General features: G+C 38.8%; 1 protein-coding gene across 4 annotated transcripts in view; it reads right to left on the bottom strand.

Annotated features, from left to right (window-relative positions):
* Astn2 (astrotactin 2) overlaps positions 1 to 18794 on the bottom strand; it is an 888234-nt gene that overhangs the window by 504902 nt on the left and 364538 nt on the right. For all 4 annotated transcript variants that reach the window (XM_074051155.1, XM_074051156.1, XM_074051153.1 and 1 more), the window contains one exon: positions 1358 to 1525. In XM_074051155.1, the coding sequence (XP_073907256.1) occupies positions 1358 to 1525 (168 nt within the window). The remainder of the gene's footprint in view (positions 1 to 1357; positions 1526 to 18794) is intronic.

Below are 18794 nucleotides of genomic sequence, written 5' to 3'. Positions count from 1 at the left end.
TCCTGGTCACAGAAATCATTCAGAAATCTAGAAATCATTCAGTCCACAAGGTAAAAGGTATATCCGGTGGAAGGCATACTGAAATTACACCAATATCCCCTTCATTTCCCATTAGGGCAAGGTTGCTAGCCACTCTGACACTAGACACCAATGTAGCCAGGAGTTCTCAAGACAGGAGTTCAGTAGTCAGGAAGTCATATCCAAATCACTGTTCTTTATCTCCCTCAATCAACCCAGACCCTTCCATGACATCTCTTGACTCAGGAAATGATAACTTCATTTATCCCCCCGTCAGACTGAACAATTTACAATTGTCTTTGACTCTACCTTTGTTTCTCACATTCCATACCCAATAGCAAATTCCATCAAAACTATATTCAAAATCATACTGAGTCTGATCATTTCTTACCACTTTCTCTCTTTATCCCCATGGTCCAAGCCACTACTAACTCTTTCTTAGATTAGAATAAATAGGATACTGAACATCTCCTAAACTGATTCCCCACACAGCAGCCAGGATGGTCTTGTTAAAATATAGACCATATTACATGGCCTCTTTGTTCAGAATCTTCCAATGACATTCCATGACACATGGAAAAAACATCCAAAATCCACATCATCCTACACCAAGCCCAAAACCACCCCTACCCCAAAACCTTCTGCTCCCCAGACTTTACCTCCTATTCCTCTCCTCTCTCACTTTCGTCCAGCCATCCCCAACTTCTTGCCAATGTTGAACAAATGATCTATTTGTAGGCTTATGCTGCAGAGGACTGACTCTTTCAGGTCCCTCTGCCTAGAACATGCTCCGCTCCTGCCAGATATTGACATGGTATTCCCATCTTAAGGAACCTACTCAAATGTAACCTCAGAGAGGCCTTCCTTGACTACTCTCTTAGTGAAAACTCCTCCCCAATTCCCTACTGGGTACTCCATATGTTTTGCCCTCTGTTATCCCCCAACACCAAATATATTTACTTGTGTACTTTTTTCTATTGCAGCATTGTCCAATAGAACTTTCCAAATGCTCTATATTTATGTTATATAAGAAAATAGTCAATATTCACATGAGGTTATAGAATGCTTAAAATCTGGTTAGAGTGACTAGGGATATGAAGACTTTTCACAAAGACTTAATTTTATTTCATTTTCATCAATTTAAAATAAATAGGCACCTACATTGTGGGTACCATATGAAACCCCCACTCAAGTATAAGCTTCACTAGGCAGAGATTTTGCATATTTTGTCTTTCATACCAAACAACATACCTGGCTTTTAAAAAAATACCTGTTGAATGAATGCATAAATGAATATCCTCCCCCACCCTCTATTCCAGTCCCATACTCCATTGCTTACCGGTTTCTGGGTCACAGAGTTGCTCACAGGCATCTGTTGTCCTTTGCCCACAGAGATCCCTCACCCATGGTGAAGTGGCATTGATCTGATAATACAGTGACAGCTTGGCAGGGTTTAACCAGTCAGAGATGTCCAGGTAGCTTCCTTCACTCACTACGAAGCTGCTCCCTATGGGTGAACAGAGAGAGATAGCTACTTTCTTCCCATTTCAGAGTTTCACTACTCATGCTTTTAGAACAGAGGTATATGCAAGCCACCATCCCCTTATCTGATTTTATTCAACTAAAAACATTTATAGAACATTTACACTGTGCCAGTATAGTGCCAGGAGTCAACAGAGCAGGAACAAATAAGACACAAGACAGAGTTTAGCCTAGTGATTAAAGGTAGGCCCTTAAGATTGAGGGAGACATGGGTTCAGATCCTGGATTTGCCCTCACTAGCCACTGACTTTGGGAAAGTCATTTAATGCCTTTTGGCCTTGACTACTTCACCAGCAAATATTAATGAGACCCACCTCAGCTGAGAGAATGAAATAGATTAATTCTGATAAAGTGTTTAGGCAGTGCCTGACCTGGTCTAGTATAGAATAATTAAATGTTAAATTTTAAAAACAAAAAGCTAATGTTCCTGTCATGCAGGCATCCCTTCTGGAATAGGAGTCACTAATGCCCACAATGACTGGATCAATGATACTTATGGGAGAGACTGAGCGTAAAAAAAATGTATGTATAAGCTTAGGACTCCTACCCTATCTTGTGTTGTTTTTGTTGTTGTTGTGTTGGTGGTTCTGGGGATCAAACCCAGGGCCTTGCATGTAGTAGGCAAGCTCTCTAACACTGAGCAAAATTTCTAAGCCCATTTTTTTCTTTATTTTGAGAGAGATAAAGAGGTAGAACTGGAGATAAAGATAGAGACACAAAGAAATTTTCAAAGACATCTTTAGGATCTTTAAGAAAAAAACAGTGCTCACACACCAAAAAAATGTCTTGATGCTAAGAAACAATAGGGAGAGGTGGGGTTTAGTACAAAAGAGACACCATAAGCTCCATCAAAGTGGAGCAGCTATAAAGAAATGCCAGCCAAAGACACATGGGACTAAAACCCAGTAACACCATACTAGATTTTCCTCAGGAGAGGCTGAAGATTAAATTTTTATTACAATCAATTTTTCAATGATGACTTAAATATGTTCCTGAAATTTTTTTAAGTAGGCCAAACAAAAGCCTTTAGCTTTGCAATCTTTGCTCTGAAATGCTTCTCATTAATTCATATGGACAAATGATAGATAACATACATAAATACAGATAAATATACATGTATATATGCTAATATATTGTATATTATCAATTGCAATGCAATAATTATATAGTTATAAAATTATAATGCAAACATAAGTATTCTGCACACATACATATGCACACACAATTCTGGGGACACAAGAAACAGAAGATCATTAAGGATGTCTACATTGGTTTATAAATGCTGAGTACATGTATGTAGCAATAAAGCAAAGCAAAGGTTGAATTTTGTAGGTTGGGAAACATGAGTCCAAGTTGGACATGAGTGGTTTTGGATTCATGGCAGATCTAGGAACCTCCTCTAATGGGGACATAAAGTTATGTTTCCTAAGTAACATGACTCAGCCTCTCTTCTGTATCTGTCTCTCTGCCTCACTATCAATCAAATACATCTTTCTGATGATGAAATCCAAATTCCACAAAGAGGGATCCATTAATAAGCATTGGATGAGTTTACAAGGACTTCTCTGTTAGTTCATATCAGATTCTACTGTTGATCTATATAATTGGACTTTTCTTGTTGACTGTGGTGGTCCAATGGTAAATACTCAGGAAAGTGGGATCACATCAGACCATGCTTGGCTGCTGGCACATGAGGCTATGGATGGATAAGTTCCCCTGGAAAGAGTAAGGTCATAGTAGATTATGCTCATCTTCTCTAACTCACACAAATATGATAATTTATATTATCTCATATAATGAGTTCATATGTAAAACCATACCAGACAACATGATTTTCTGTGCAGATGCAAAAGGTGTCTATGTGAAGCAGAGGGAATAGATAGCATCAAGCTCTGAGATAAAGAAATGACCACATTTGAAGTTGGCCCTAAAGTCCTTGACAGTCAAAGCAAAAAAGAGGAGGAGTCTTTTGCATTCCATATTTCAAATTTCTGGCAAGCAAAGATATGCAAATCTCTCTGCAAAGCCATATTTCCCCTGCTGGAACAAAGCCCAAGCAGAAACATGTCACATGGGTCCATGAGCAAGGCACCGAACATCAGTATTAACTACAGATTTTTATTTTAAAAAGCACAGTCATGCTGTTTAAATGGATAATTCTTGTATTTATTCTCACTGAAGACTGAGGGATGGATATTGAATTGTGTCCCAGGGCTGAGTTTGGTTAATCCCACTACTTTAGGAAAGCTATACAATATAGTTATTAAGAGAACAGTCAACAAGATATGAGTTCAGATCCTCACTTTATTACTAACTTTGTAAATGTGGGCAAGAAAACCAACCCTCAACTACCACATATGAAAAGCACAGACCCTGATTCCCTCTTCATAGGGTTGATATAAAGATTAAATGAGACAATGCATTGGTCTTAGGTCAAGGTTACCAGCAAACAGATTCAAAGATAGTCACTGGCATATGGGGGGTTTGTGGGGCAGCAGAAGAAGTCAAACTGTCGTGTGGTTGTAGCAAAGCCCTCTGCTGATCCCATGGGAAGCTCTGGAGCTTAACGGTCCTTCAGAGTTGTTTTAAATCAAAGTGGGCATTTGTACCTCTACATTAGTCAGCCGTAGGCTGAGAGCTATCCCTGGGGAATGGACATAATCTTGGATGAAACAGCCCTTTTCTGTGGAGGACACTGTTCCAAGAAGGATTCACTGGAGAGGGGCCACCCACCAACAGTCTTGGAAGCTGGGGGAATAAGTGCTGTGGTGATAACTGGAGATCAGGGTGCAGCACCACAATATCCACTGACGTAGGTGAAGTCCTGGACATACTATGAAATCTGCTAACTGGAGCTATTTTGGTTATAATTTGGATTTATTATGAACTTGGAAGCTATAAATGCAATACCAGTTAGCAGATTTCAAATATGAGAAATGAGCTTCCTTGGAGGGGCTTGACTTGAAAGTAGGTACAATATACTAAATGTTTGTGTCCCCCAAATTCATATATTAAAGCCTTATTCCCAATGTGGTGTTTGGAGGTTGAGCTTTTGGGAGGTGATTAGGTCATGTGAGTGGAGCCCCTGTGAATGGGATTACTGTTTTTAATAAAAGACACCCCCAGAAAGCTCCCATGCCTCTTCCATCATGTGAGGACACAATGAGAAGGTAGTCTTGTATGAAATAGGAAGTAGGCCCTCATCAGATACTGCATCTGACAGTACCTTGACCTTGAACCCTCCAGCCTCTAGAACTATGACATATGTATTTCTGGTGTTTATAAGCACTAACTCAGCAGGTTATCCTTAACTTCTTTGAAAAGATAGTGATGAGAGATGTACAGTTGGTTTAGTGGCAGAAGGGAGCTACAATCCTTTCAATGTCCTCTCTACTCATCACTGGGATGAATGTGTGACACATTGTGCCCACTTAGTTTTACAACAACCTTGTAGCATAAGTATTTCCCTATTTTACAGAAGGAAACATGAAGTTCAGAGAGAAGTCAAACTGGCTAAATTGGCATAATTAGTAAGTGGTAAAGTGAAAACAAAAGCAAGATTTTTCAGCCTCTAAAGTTGGGACCTTCCTATTATTCCAGGTTGTCTTGAGAATCAAGGACATTGGTTGGGTAGATTTTTGTGGTCCTTTTCCTTACCCTATAGCAGTCTGTGTATTCTTTAGTACTATAGTGTAGTGTTAGAAGGTCTTTGTTTTCTCTGATAGACTGTGATTTCCTACAGGCATCAGGTCATGACTCATTAGTCCTTTCAATCTATCTTTCAGCAAAATGCCTGTCATATGCCAGGAATTTAGTGAATGTCAAGTGCACTAATGAAATCAAAGCTCCATGTTTGACTAGAGGGAATATCAACTCATTTCACCATAGGATTGTGAAGCAGAAATGCTGCCACATTGATCTCAAAGTTAATTTTTTTTTCATCCTATGTAAGTCAGATAACAACAACAGCCTTTTAACATATCTCCAGTCCCAAACTAAAACTTGAGCTTTACTGTGGTGGCTCCTAAGCTCTTATTCACCCCCACAGGGTTGGAGTATTGATTTCTAAAATAGAGACTCAGGTAGAGATGCTCCATGTGAAGGAGTAAGGAGTTATGAGGAGATGCCATATCAGGTAGTGAAAGAAAGTGATTCTGTGCCAAGTTTAATGTGTTCATTTAACCAACACTTAGTATACTCTTTCCTGTGTAAGAAATAGAAATGGGCTGAATCCATTGAGGATACTGTGGGCTAAATAAATGAGATTGAATGTGTGCAGAGTTACAACAAACCAAAGTGTGGTGAGGACTGCTTAGGATGGGTAGACATTGTCTTTGGATACAAGGCAAAGTAAAGGGAGAGATCAGAGAGGAAGCTTGGAGAATTGGCCTTTAAACTAGACCTTGAAAAATGTGGAGGAGAACAAGTAACTGGATGAAAATAGAGGTAAAGGAACTAAGCATAATGAACTTTCTCCTTCGGCATGTAAGGCAATCTGTGTGGCATTTTACTCCTTACATCTCACCTCCAGACTGGCTCGTAACTCTTGTAATTCCTCTAATACTTCTGAGGACTTTTACTTAGCTAGTACCAATATACGACAGGTAACAGATTCTCTCACTCATATATTTATGTGCTACTGTGTACTAAGCTCTGTACTAGGCTCTAGTTGAATAAAATATGGTATCAATGAGAATTTATAGCCCAGGAACCAGATCAGATATGGCAAATCAAAGGTAAAGCGTAAGTGTCCACTCCTCCATTCCCTTCACTTATTGTGTCATCTAGATTTTGTAATCGTTGAAGGCAAAGGCCATGCTGCATTTAACTCAGCATAGTTCTCAGGGTATGATGGAGGTTCAGAAGGTGTTTTTATGTGGGTGTATGGCGAGAGAATGAAAGAAATGGGAAGGCAGGAGGAAAGTTAACACTATTCAGGTTAAAGAGTGTCAAACAGTTCTCTGAATAAATTGTAGCATTTCTTTGGGAATAAAAACTACACAGCAAAGGAATAAAATGCATTATTCCATGTGTCTCATATTTCCCTAATTTACCTCTGAATTTCTGTTTTATTTTCTTGGCTTTAGACTAAAATGTCCCCCATTACTGGGTGCTCTAAGATTCCTTTCTAAGATACTTATATAGAATCCCCCCAGAGAGCAATGACTGAAACAAATCTCTGCCAAAGTCTCAAATTCAAAATGTCATGTTTCCTTATTTTCAAATATATATATATATACATTTTTCTCCCACTGTCTTGTGGGAATATACATCATCTAATTAGCCAAATGGATTTTCAGTTCAGCCCAATCATTTCCTTATCTAGCATCTGAAGCCCTGGGTTGCTCAGGGGACTGCACAGGCACGGAGGTCCTCATTAACTCTGATCTTCAATTACATTGATTATAAGCCTCCTTCTGTAATTGTGCAGCATAGATCAGGGGTAAGCTGGGGAGTTCAGGCTACTCTGAAATGTTCTCTGAAAAGCCAGAGGCACAGCAACCCCCAAAGAAACAGAAAACTACAGATGAGAACTAAAAATACCACGAAGGAGGTATCACCAGACAAAAATTGCCTGGAGATCTGGACGACAACTGCAAATCCCTTTCATTACACCTCGAATCATGAGACAGACACCTGAGAGCCATGGATAGAAGATTTAAAAACCTGGCTCTGGTCACAGTGGCAAATGGCTAGCAGATGAATGAAGTGAGTGTGGCTGAAAGACAGTTTCACAAATGAAGTGCAGAGACTATTTTGACCTAAAGCATTCAGCAATCTTTTCTTTTTCTCCTGTCTGTTACATCACTGCCAATTCTATCTTTTAAGGTTTTGGACCTTAGAGAAATGTCATTCCTTGACAGAGGATATAAAACAAACTCAGATGAAGCACAAATACAGACCACTATCATCCCAGTAGATCCCTGAAGCATGTGGCTAGTCCTGCCCTTTCTCTAATCCACAGAGCCATAAGTCAGACTTGGCTACATTCTACCACCTACCACTGAGAGCTAGTTAAGTAGTCGGTAGCAAACTGCAAAAATGGGGCCAAGACTAAGGTTGAGGTTTGGTGAGAGTGAACAAAGACAACCTGGATAGCTGGATTGTTGTCTCTGAGAGCAACAACTATGGGACATTATGATCGTGGGCTGGTTACCTTATCAGGGTCTCTGAGAGTCATCAGCCACTCTTCTCTATATATTCGCCTCCTAATCATTTCTTTCTTCCTCTCTTCCCTTTTATTTTTGCTCTCTTTTCCTTGGATCACGTTCAATCTTCTCCTGTTTGCCTGTATGGTTTCTACCTATTGTGAGCTAGATTGCATCCCCCTCTAGTTCATTTGATGCAGTCCTAAACTCCGTTGCTTCAGAACATTAGAATGCAGTGTCTATGTAGAAGTAATTAATATTAAATGAGGTCATTAGGGTGAGCCTTAATCAAATATGACTGATGCCTTCATAAGGAGATTAACCACAGATGCACATAAAGGAAGACTGTGTGAAGACACAAGAAGAGGAGCAGCCTTCCACCAGCCAAGAACAGAAGAATCCAACTCTGCTGACACCTTTATCTTTGGCTTCTAACCTCCAGAACTCTGTAGGAAAGACACTTCTGTTGTTCAAGCCACCCATACTGCAGAACCTTTTAAAGGCAGTCCTAGCAATCTAATGTACTGCTCCTGCCCTGTTTAAGCAAATATCCAAGCCTGCCATTTGCTCAATTTACTAAACTTTATTTTGTAAATTACTTCTCAGAATAAAATTTCCAAATGTGTAAAATAAAATGCATAACAAAGGACACCAGTAATTGAAATACAGTTTTATCCATGGACTGATCAGAAGTTCATAGATAAAAACTCAAGTCTGATCTAAGCTCTTTTTATCCATTCCTCAGATGCCTCATTGGGTACTCAGTCTGGTTCCAAACACTTCGAACATTACTGAATGGACATAGAAAGTACAGAGAGATGATACATAGCCACTGTTTCAAAGAGATGCAAATGATAGAAGGAAGAAGGAGCTCTGAAGACACTGAGACTTATCAGTGGCTACTTTAGAAAGTTAGTCACTTTGTTTTGGTTCATTTTACGTGAAAATACTATTTTTTTCAAACTTTGAAGAAGATAGAAACTTGGTTAAGATTAGAATCTTCTTGGAATAATCATGCAACATAACAGAATTATATGATGCTCTTACATATGTAATCTTAAAGAATAGTACAACTTTAAGAGTCCTTCTAGTCCAGAGTTCTAATTTTCTTTATCATTTCCTAAGGAGCCTTTGTGTACATTTTCCCCCAATTTCTCATTCATGAAATTTTAATACCAGAGATATGTCTGCTAATGTACTATCTGTACTGTTTACATACTGCACTTTTACCCTACATAGAATGAATGTGTGTTCTTCATGCCCCCTTCCAAGAATTCATTTTTATCCTTTTGGCCATGTTAAGGTCCTTACTGATTATTCATGTTCTAGTTAGACCCTCTTTTAGAGACAAGGAAACTTAGACTAAAGAAAAGAGAGGGATAGCCAGATGTGTTGGCTCACACTTGTAATCCTAGCTACTCAGGAAGTGGAGATTGGTAAGACTGTGGTTCAAGGCCAGCCCAAGAAAAAAGGTCACAAGACATGGTGGTGTGTGACTATCATTCCAGCTATGTGGAGAAGCACAAATAGGAGGCTGGTACCCTAGGCCATCCCAGACATAAAGCAAGACTTTATCTCAAAAATAGGCAATGCAAATAGGGTTGCCAGAGTGGCTTAGGTGGTAAAGCTCCTGCCCAGCAAGCACAAGGTCTAAGTTCAAATCCCAGTACCACAGAGGGAAGAAAAAGAGTGTGAGAGAGACAAAGAGAGAGACAGACAGAGGAGAGAGAGAGAGAGAGAAAGAGAGAGAGAGGAAGAGAGAGAGAGAGAAAGAGATGTGTTCAAGCTTCCACTGGTATTAGTGAAGTACAGTCACATGCTGCATAATGTCATTGATGATCAGTGATGATCCTGATATACCACAGTTGTCTTGAAGGGCCAGGGACATAGCTCATTGGTGGGGTGAATGGCAGGCTTAAGAGATATTTGTCAACTAGAATGGAAGCAGTTTTTGGGGCTGCTTTAAAACAAAGTTCTGCAATCTAAGTGGATTGAACAACAAAAGTGTCTTTCCTCAGAGTTCTAGTGGTTAGAATCCAGATATAAGGTGTCAGCTGGGTTGTCTGGAGGACAGCTGTATCCACATTTGTCCTTGCATGCACAAATCCCTGGGTTTGGTCCCCAGCACTATAAGAAAACAGTGGTTTCATTAAATTATAGTGGAGCTGGAGACTCCTACCATCCAAGTGATAGTGCAACTATTTTAATGTCACAGTGAAATGCATTACTCACATGTCTGGGGTCATGTGGTTATAAAAACCTACTATGTTGCCAGTACTATAAAAGTATGGCACCTACAGCTATGTATGGCACATAATATTTGAGAATGATAATAAATGTCTGTGTTACTGGTTTATGCATTTATTATACTATACTTTTTACCATTACTTCAGATTATACTCCCAATACTTATATAAAAACCTTACCATAAAACAGTACACTGTGTCACAGCAGCAGCCACATGTATCTCAGTTTATCACATCTCTTGATTGCATCATTTTTCCTTATGACTGATTTAATCTTGTGTTGTTTTGTTTATTATGGTTGTAGGAGAACAGCATATAACATACACATTTACCAGGCAGTCTGGCTAGAGACTATACTCTCTAGCTTTGTGTAAGTACACACTATGGTATTTGCACAAGGATTCAGAATGTATTGCCATTGTTAGTGATGCATAATCATATCAATATCTAGATTCTAGACTTTATGACTGCTACTATCTCAGTGCTAGGAAGGAGGTGAGGCTAGTGAAGTCAACTGGCTTTCCAATGTCCATACAGTTGGAAAAGAACCAAAGTGCTGTGACTTGTAGCTTAGAATTTGTTGCAGTATTTCACACTAACCAAAGAAAGGAGATTCAATGCAAGTAAGTGAGCAGTCACAAAGTTAGAGTTCCCTTTCTGGGACATAGAAATGCTAATACCTTGAAAGGGCCAATCACGGAAGAAATACCTAGGAGCTCTTCACTAGGTACCCCCCCAAAAGAAGCATGGAAATGGAGAAGACACTAGGAGTTTTGGTGTTCTACATAAAAAAAAAAAATAGTTGTTTCCAAATATAGCTAGTCACACCCCTCTCATGGAGGTTTCCTCTGTAGTGTTATGTCCAGATTTCCTCTGGGCAATAGCTGTGCTTCTATTATTTTCTGTATTCATCATATCAAACTGTGATCAAAGTCTGGCTAAAAGCAGATTGCCACAGAATTCTACATGCCTTTATGTATCACTGATCTTGCTTCAAAGTTGAGTTAGGGGTGTTTGGGTCTAGACAAAAGATGTTTAAAGTTTTGACATTTCAAAAAAGTGTTTTACCACTGAGGAATACAACAATTTGATACCAAGTTAGGTAATGGGAAAAGAACAAAGCCATGAAATGCTTCTCATTTTTCTTTAACTCATTTAATTTTTTTAAGGAAGAATTTTGATTGAAGGGGGAAAGTAATTATTCACTCTCAAGAAATTTGTTTACTTTTTGTTCAGGTTTCTTCATTTCTTTGCTGGGAATTTATGCATCAGACTCAATCTAAATGTTGAATTTCTTTTTGCAATGAGAGTAGTGCTTCTTGAATGAACATGTTGGACTGTTGCTCCCTAAGCCCAAAGGTCCTTTAGCTTTAATTTTCTAATACTGAAAGATCTCTTTCACTGTGCTAGCTGCCCAAGAAGGACAAGAACTTAGATGGATTATGAGGTGGGAGCTTTGACAGGGCTCAAAGAGAGGCAGGTTAAAACCTGGCCCAGGGATTAATTGCTGGGTGATCCTGGAACAAATCACTTAGTCTTGGTAAGTCTCCTCCATTTCCATATCTGCACAACAGGAATCACACTCATTTTGTAGAAGTTCTGTGACCATTAATAAAATTTATGTGAATTGTTTATGGATAGTACAGTGACTAATTAAGGTCTTTATGCTCTATTATTGTAGGGGGCAAAATTTACATAGTGAGGAATGCATTCTATGTATAATAACATGTATATTCATAGATACAATGCATATGATTGCATATTTTCATATGCATATACAATTGGGTATACTTGTATATACATATATGTCCCTGTATATACATATTACTCATGTGTACATACAAAAAAGCACAGATAATTCTATGAATAATTGTATCTGATATAGTTGATGCCTTCTGAAGTCATGTGACATGGTTGTCCTGCTTGGGACATTAAAAAAAAAGAGTCATGGTGCTATCAGGTATAATGAGTATAATGTGTGTACACTCATCTCCTCTAGGCTAACTTTTAGCTTATCCTAGCAGCTACTCCTCTCATTTTCACAATATCACAATATTCCAAGGTTGTTTGGGTAGGGCAGAAGTGAAGACATGCTGCAGAAGTGAAGGGCCTTAGAAGGATGCCTGGTACATTTTAGGTTTGGTATATTTGGAATGAAAATGCAAAATGTGTGACTGAGACATGAACAGTGATGGGAATAACAAATGAGTGAATGCACTGTTGCCCTCAGGATCCAACCAGTCAACTGTGTTCCCTGTCCTGTTCCCTTTTCTGGGATCTGCCCTTTACTATAAGATGTACTTCTCTTCTTCTCCCAAGGAATCTGCACAAACGTTAGGAGTTGTTTGGCAGACGGCTCACAACAGTGAGCACTAAGAATAACTATATTAGCAATTCCTCCCCGGATCTGTTTCATTACTATACTGTGGGTTCAATGCCAATCCACCAAATTAGGACCAGACACCTGCCTGCTTTTGTGTCTCCCGCTGTCAGTGTGTGTGTGTGTGTGTGTGTATGTTGTCTTTTCTCTAGATCTCTTGCCTTTTACTCTCTTCTGTTCTCTAGAAATGGCTTCAGTGGGAAAAGCACAGACCTTGCTTGGCCAACCTAGATCTAAAAGATGCCCTTAAACTTGTCATTTGAGTGGTTCTGAGAAATTCTTGATATTTCTTTTCTCAGCTTCCTAGAGTAATAGCAAGTAAAGGTACTTACCTTGTAGCATTTGCACAAATATTAAATGAGACTGTGTTGCCTGACACATTGAATGATCTTGCCAAATGGGAATTTTTATTGCTGCTGTTATTATTAATCTAATTAACCTAAGAAATATCACTATTGGACAGATGTCATTTTATTCCCATTTTATAGACAAAAGGTTTAAGTTGAATGAGGTTAAATGTACATGTCCTAAAGCACACAGCTAAAAGGTTGGTGATTGAAAATTAGGAAATCAGAAGAGAAAGAAAATAAAATTAGAACTCAGTTTGTGCATCCAGAGCTTAGTAACACCAGGATGCTTCCTAGTCTCATCTCAAGGAAAACCTGTTCACACTACTAGGATTATGTTTGTTATGATTTCTTTTGGCTTATGTCAACATTCATCTATGATTATTTTTCTAAGTACTGGCTTTCTTATTGTGGTGACTGAAAACTGAATTGAGAGAGAGAGAGAGATGGAGAGAGAGAGAGAGGAGAGAGAGGTGGCAAGTAGAAGGTGACACAATATTGTAATTCAATATTTAATATCCTCAAAGACATGTAATACATCCTCACGACATTTCTAGGAAATATTTTCTGGAAACTGGACAATAATTCAAATTAATGCTAAGCCTAAATCTAATTGTTTTACGGTACTACAAAGGACTACATGGGGCAAAGCTTCCAAAAATCTGAGGCTTCAACAGTCATGTTGAGGGAACAGATTTTCACTGCCTGGCATAGAATGAGAACAGCTGCCTAAATATATAATATCAGTACGTGGAGAAACACAATAATGGAGATCTGCAGCTTAGCCACAGTGTAGCATTCACAGCAATCAGCCTTTCACCTGCCAAACTCTACTATGAATTCTCAAAAAGTAAAGAGAAATAACAGAGTTTTCATTTGAGGATCAAGAGAACATCCTGGGACATAGCAGGGCCCAAGGTGGCTGAGGTCCACATTTCTAGTATGTGGCACATGAAGATTGACTTCTGATTTTTTCCAGAAGAAGTTGGTGGGGGACAGCCTAAGGGAGCCATGCTCAGGAGTCAAAGAAGTCTGTTGGAACCCTAGTCCTGCCATTTATCACCTGATAGACTTTATGCCCACTACTTGACTTTGTGAGCCTTGGGGTTCCTCTTCTCTAAAATGGGACAATAGCACCTACCACACACCTCTACATATAATGCCACATTGGGATGACCATGGGTCATGAGGATGGCAAGTTGTCCAAGAATAGGTAAGATCTTGTCTCAGGTCTGAAACAAAGACAAAAACAGCAATTGTGTGTGTGTGTGTGTGTGTGTGTGTGTAAATTCTGGAAAGGTAGTCCAAAAAGAGTCATCAATCCAATAGATAAGTGTTGGAAATACAAAAGAGGGTAGATTTAATATTTGCTTATTACTAATATCTATTGCATTATTTTGTAATAATACTGATGATGGTACTACTGCTACTACCATATCACCAACTTCAGATGGTTTGGGAAAGAACAAAGGGTAGAGTATATATAAAATTGAAGAATGATTCAAGCATATAGTAGGTGGCCAAGAAAGTATTCATTCTTTCTTTCTTTACCACCAGCTAGTTTGCATGACTATGTTCTTTCTCCCTCCATTGGAATACGGAAAGGAATGGGAACAAGTCAACAGCAAGGCCTAAGTGGTACATTTCCTTTCTTCTATGTGTGTTCTTCAGAGCCTAACCAACTTGCTTTTTTTCTCATATCCTGAAGTGCCCAGGACTATGGACCATGCCCTTCCTCACTGACCCAGTCAAAGGCAAATTCTTGCTTTCACTCGGAAGTATCTGGCCTTCCCTTTGTCCTGATGACTTGGTGTATTCACCTTTCTCCTTACACCAGTTTCACTCCTGATGCATTGAGTCCACCACACACTCACTGAGTGTGTACCATATGTAAAGGTCTGGGGCATGCTGGTTACTTCTCCCCATAAGAAAAGAGTGTGCTTCCTAAAGGAGAATCCATATCTAATTCATCTGCATGGGCATCTCTTAACAACGTGTTTGGCCTTTGAAAAGCAATAGGTAAAATATTTTGAATGAATGGATGGAGTAACAAATGGTGCTTCCAATCCATTATCTGGAGAGCACCGTGTTAAATGCTATCAAATTGAAGCGAAGCAAGTAATCCACAATGGTCCCACCCCACACTTTCCAATGACGTTCAAATCTTCCTTGCGATTCACTAACTGGTCCTAATAGTAGAACATTTTCCTTTAACATCAATGATACTATATAACAACTTTATATCCAATATCTCACTTGATCATCCAGCAAGAGCTATTAGATGTCCAGGAGTCAGATAAATCTATTTTGAACTTATGTGCTCTTGGACAAGCTTATTACCACCTTTGGGATTTATTATGCTCATTTGAAAAAGATAAGGAAAATAATAATAAACTATTGTATTATCAAAAAGTAAGTTGAGTGTAAGTATTTCTAAATTGCTTGCTACTCTGTTCTATTGGACTTTGCATCAATGTGTATTTATTCTGTCATTCCCATGTTACAGACAAATAAGTGGAAGGCAGTAAGGAAATATTTTGCCCTAGTCACACACACAATCCTGCAATTAGAATCCAGAAATCCCTACTCCAAGTAATGTACTTATTTGCTATCACTTTTCTTCTCAGCAGCCTGATATTGTGTTTAATTTTTGAATATATTTATGCATCAGTCAACACATGTTCATTGAGCATCACTTATGTGCCATTCCTGGTTTTAAGAACCAGGTATTTAGAAGGATATAAATAGCCATATCACTTGGACATACAGAGTGTACAATATTAGGTAGAAGATGAGCATTAAACAAGTAAATGTATCAACATATACATGAATACAAGTATGAAAGAGAAAGGAATAAGCTGCTATGATTACCCAACATGGTGCATGTGTGTATGTGTGTGTTTTATGATGCAGAAGGTTAGGTGGTAGTGTTAGTGAAATGTTGTTTCTTGCAAAGGAAACACAGGGTAAAATTTTTGAGATAGAAAATAGGTAAGCTCTATTTCCATGTGGAACTAAGGATCTAGAAAAATGATGTTAGTTAAACTAGGGGATATCCAGAACATTTGGTATACGTTTATGCTTTTGCTTTCAAGTTTAATTGGCCTTTCTAGGGTGCTAGGAATCTGAAAGAGCACATGATTCAATAGATAAATCACAACTTTGTGAATCTTAAACCCAACTCCATGTTGCACACTCTCAGTTTACACAATAGGAATGGGCATTAGAGGAGGACATATAAAGACCAAACAAAATTCAATTTCAGCTGGGTTCTGGTGGCATGTTTATAATCTTAAGTACTTGGGAGGCAGAGATCAAGAGGAATGTTGTTTGAGTCCAGTCAGGGCAAATAGTTCATGAGACCACATTTTCAAAAAGTAAGCAGAGCAAAATGGACTGGAGGTGTGGTGCAAGCAGTAGAGCACCTGCTTTGCAAGCATGAAGTCTTGAATTCAAACCCTAATCCCACCAAAAAACAAAACAATTAAAAACTGAATTGCACTTTTGCAAACAATCAATTTGCTTTCTTTCTTATTATGAAATTCATTTAGATGATTAAGCCCTAATGTGTTTGAGGGAGATTGAGAGAGAGAGAGAGAGAGAGAGAGAGAGAGAGAGAGAGTGAGAGCGAGCAAGAGAGAGAGAGAGAGAGAGGAGAGAGACTTGTGTAGTGTTTAAGAGCAGAAATATGGAGTAAGGCAGCCAGTATTCATGTTCCTGCCCTGCCACCAACTAACCAAGTGATAACAATCCAGTTACATGGGCTTTGGTTCCTCAGCTATAAAAATGTGGATAATGATCTCACAGGAGTGTGGGAGGTAATATATGTAAATTAAATTTTTTGTTGTTTCAAATTACTTACTTTTAATGTAAATGAGGCAATATATATAAAGTGCTTAAAACACTACCTGACACATAATAAATGCTTAATAAGTGTTAGTATTCTATTACTACCTACATATATTTGATAATCCTATTGTAAATAAAAGAGAAGGCTGCCTTGTTCAAATATAGTTTTACAAAAACAAATACAATAACCAAGACTCCTGTTTAAGAAACATATTAGCTCTGGCTATAGTGGCACAAACAAAAGCCCATTCTGTGACTCATTTCTATTTTCCTAATTGCTTGCTCCTGTTCTGGATCTTATCCAGGAGTCAGTCTTTAGCTGTGCCATGGATATGGACACATCAGATTGTGTATGTGCATAAACAAGAACACATAGCTCCCATTGCCTCTGAGGACTGCAAAGAAATGGCATTAAAAGTGAGTGATTTGAAACAACTGAAATTTAATTAAAAACAAAATTAAAAGTTGTTCCAAGCCTGGTGCTTCAGCCAGCAAGACTCAGAGGAAATTACTAAGTGCTACTAATAGCTGGATCCAATTCACAAGCATCTATGAGGAGACTGTCAGAGCAAAGAAGACGCATACCTTTTAGATGAAACAATTAAAGATCACTTCTGAGAAATAATCATGAACAGTATCCCAGGGCAGAAAGGACCATTAGTTGCTGGTGTGTTTCTTTTGGACTTCCTCATTTCCACTATAAGAAAGTACCTTGAGATTTCCTAATAACATCCTCTATGGCAACACAGGACAGTGATTTTGAAAATCCAACCTAAACAAATGCGAGGTGGGAGTAAATTTCTTTAAAAAATACTTTTCACCCATGGCCTGAAATTCCACTTTGCCATTTTTTTTCATGGTACTGGAGTGTGAACTCAGGGCCTTATGCTTGATAGGCAAGTCTCTACCATTTGAGTCACATCTCCAGCCCTCACTTTCCCAATTTGTTTATCCTTTGAAATTTCAAATAGTTAATTTGCTTTCTATAATCAATTTTCCTCAAATAATGGTCTTAAAGATGACAATTGTCAGCTGGGGACTGGAAACCAAGATAGTGAAATTAAATAGCTGTTCCTGTGCTCTGGGGTGGCAGTCCAGGAGACTCTCAGCACAACATGGAGGTAAAAGAAAAGGGGGAAAACCCCAACTACATCAGGAAGATATCTGAAGGCATAAATGAGGGGAGTGGATGGGATATTGGAACTTTGAATGAATATTAACTGTCAGGAGTAGTGTTGGCCAGCTTAATGCACAAAGCTGGAACAGAAACAAAGAAACAACGTCCAGTGTTTTACCTGTCCAAATAAAGAAAACAAGAATTCCTGTTTCATAGAAGAATGCCTATTTCCCTGCACACCTCTGCAACCCACTTCACCCAGTCTTCCCCAGCCACACTGACCTTGTTCCAGCCTCATACTCAAGTGGCTTTGAATTTGCTGCCCCCTCTGTCAGAAAGAACTTTTCTCTGTCATGCTTTTTATATCTATTTAAATGTGGCTTCTTGGAGAGGCCATCCATATTTGAGCATAACATCCCAGTTCTCCTCCTTGATTTAACTGTTTTCACAGCTACTATCCTACTTTGTCATTGCTTACTTTGTCATTCTGCTAATTCACTTTGGTGCCTGACTTCTGCTGAGAAGAAAAGCATCACGAAGGCAGGAGTCTTTTCTGGCACATCTTCTCCATTGCTCTCTGACATGTAAGGAATATAGAACAAATATTTCTTTGGTGTGTGAACACATTCTACAAAGATTAAATAAGATATTGTAGTTGGAACATTAGAGGCACATGATAACTATGACCTGTTATAATTACCTAATATTATGTTTATTTGCTTTCTAATTGTGAGGATACTCCTGGGAGGGCAGAAGGATGGGGACTGAAAAAAGGAGTCAAAGGCTGGTGTCTTCACATTGAGTTTAGAAAACCCAGAGTGCCATAAGTATATTCTTGTTCTTACTTGGATCTTACTGGACACAGGTTGGAGGTAATGTTCCTGAGGACTAATGCAAGAGGTCAATCAAAGGAGCAAGAGGTCAATCAAAGGAGCAAGAAAATGAAGCCAAATCTCTTTAGCATAAACCAGTCTCATCCCATCCTCAAATGATTTCTTTGAGGAGGAATCTGTTCCAGCTCAACCTACCTTTTAATGTCCAATACAACCTCTCTTTTTTTCTAAGAATCTTTTGAGATCTACCTCAATGATGATGACCATCTCCATCTCCACCTTGGGAACACCATAACTTATATTTGCTGGGCTC

The sequence above is a fragment of the Castor canadensis genome, chromosome 13 (assembly GCF_047511655.1).
Source record: "Castor canadensis chromosome 13, mCasCan1.hap1v2, whole genome shotgun sequence".
Taxonomy (NCBI): domain Eukaryota; kingdom Metazoa; phylum Chordata; class Mammalia; order Rodentia; family Castoridae; genus Castor; species Castor canadensis.
The sequence above is the reverse complement of the archived record's forward strand: the minus strand, read 5'-3'. Positions and strand labels throughout refer to the sequence as shown.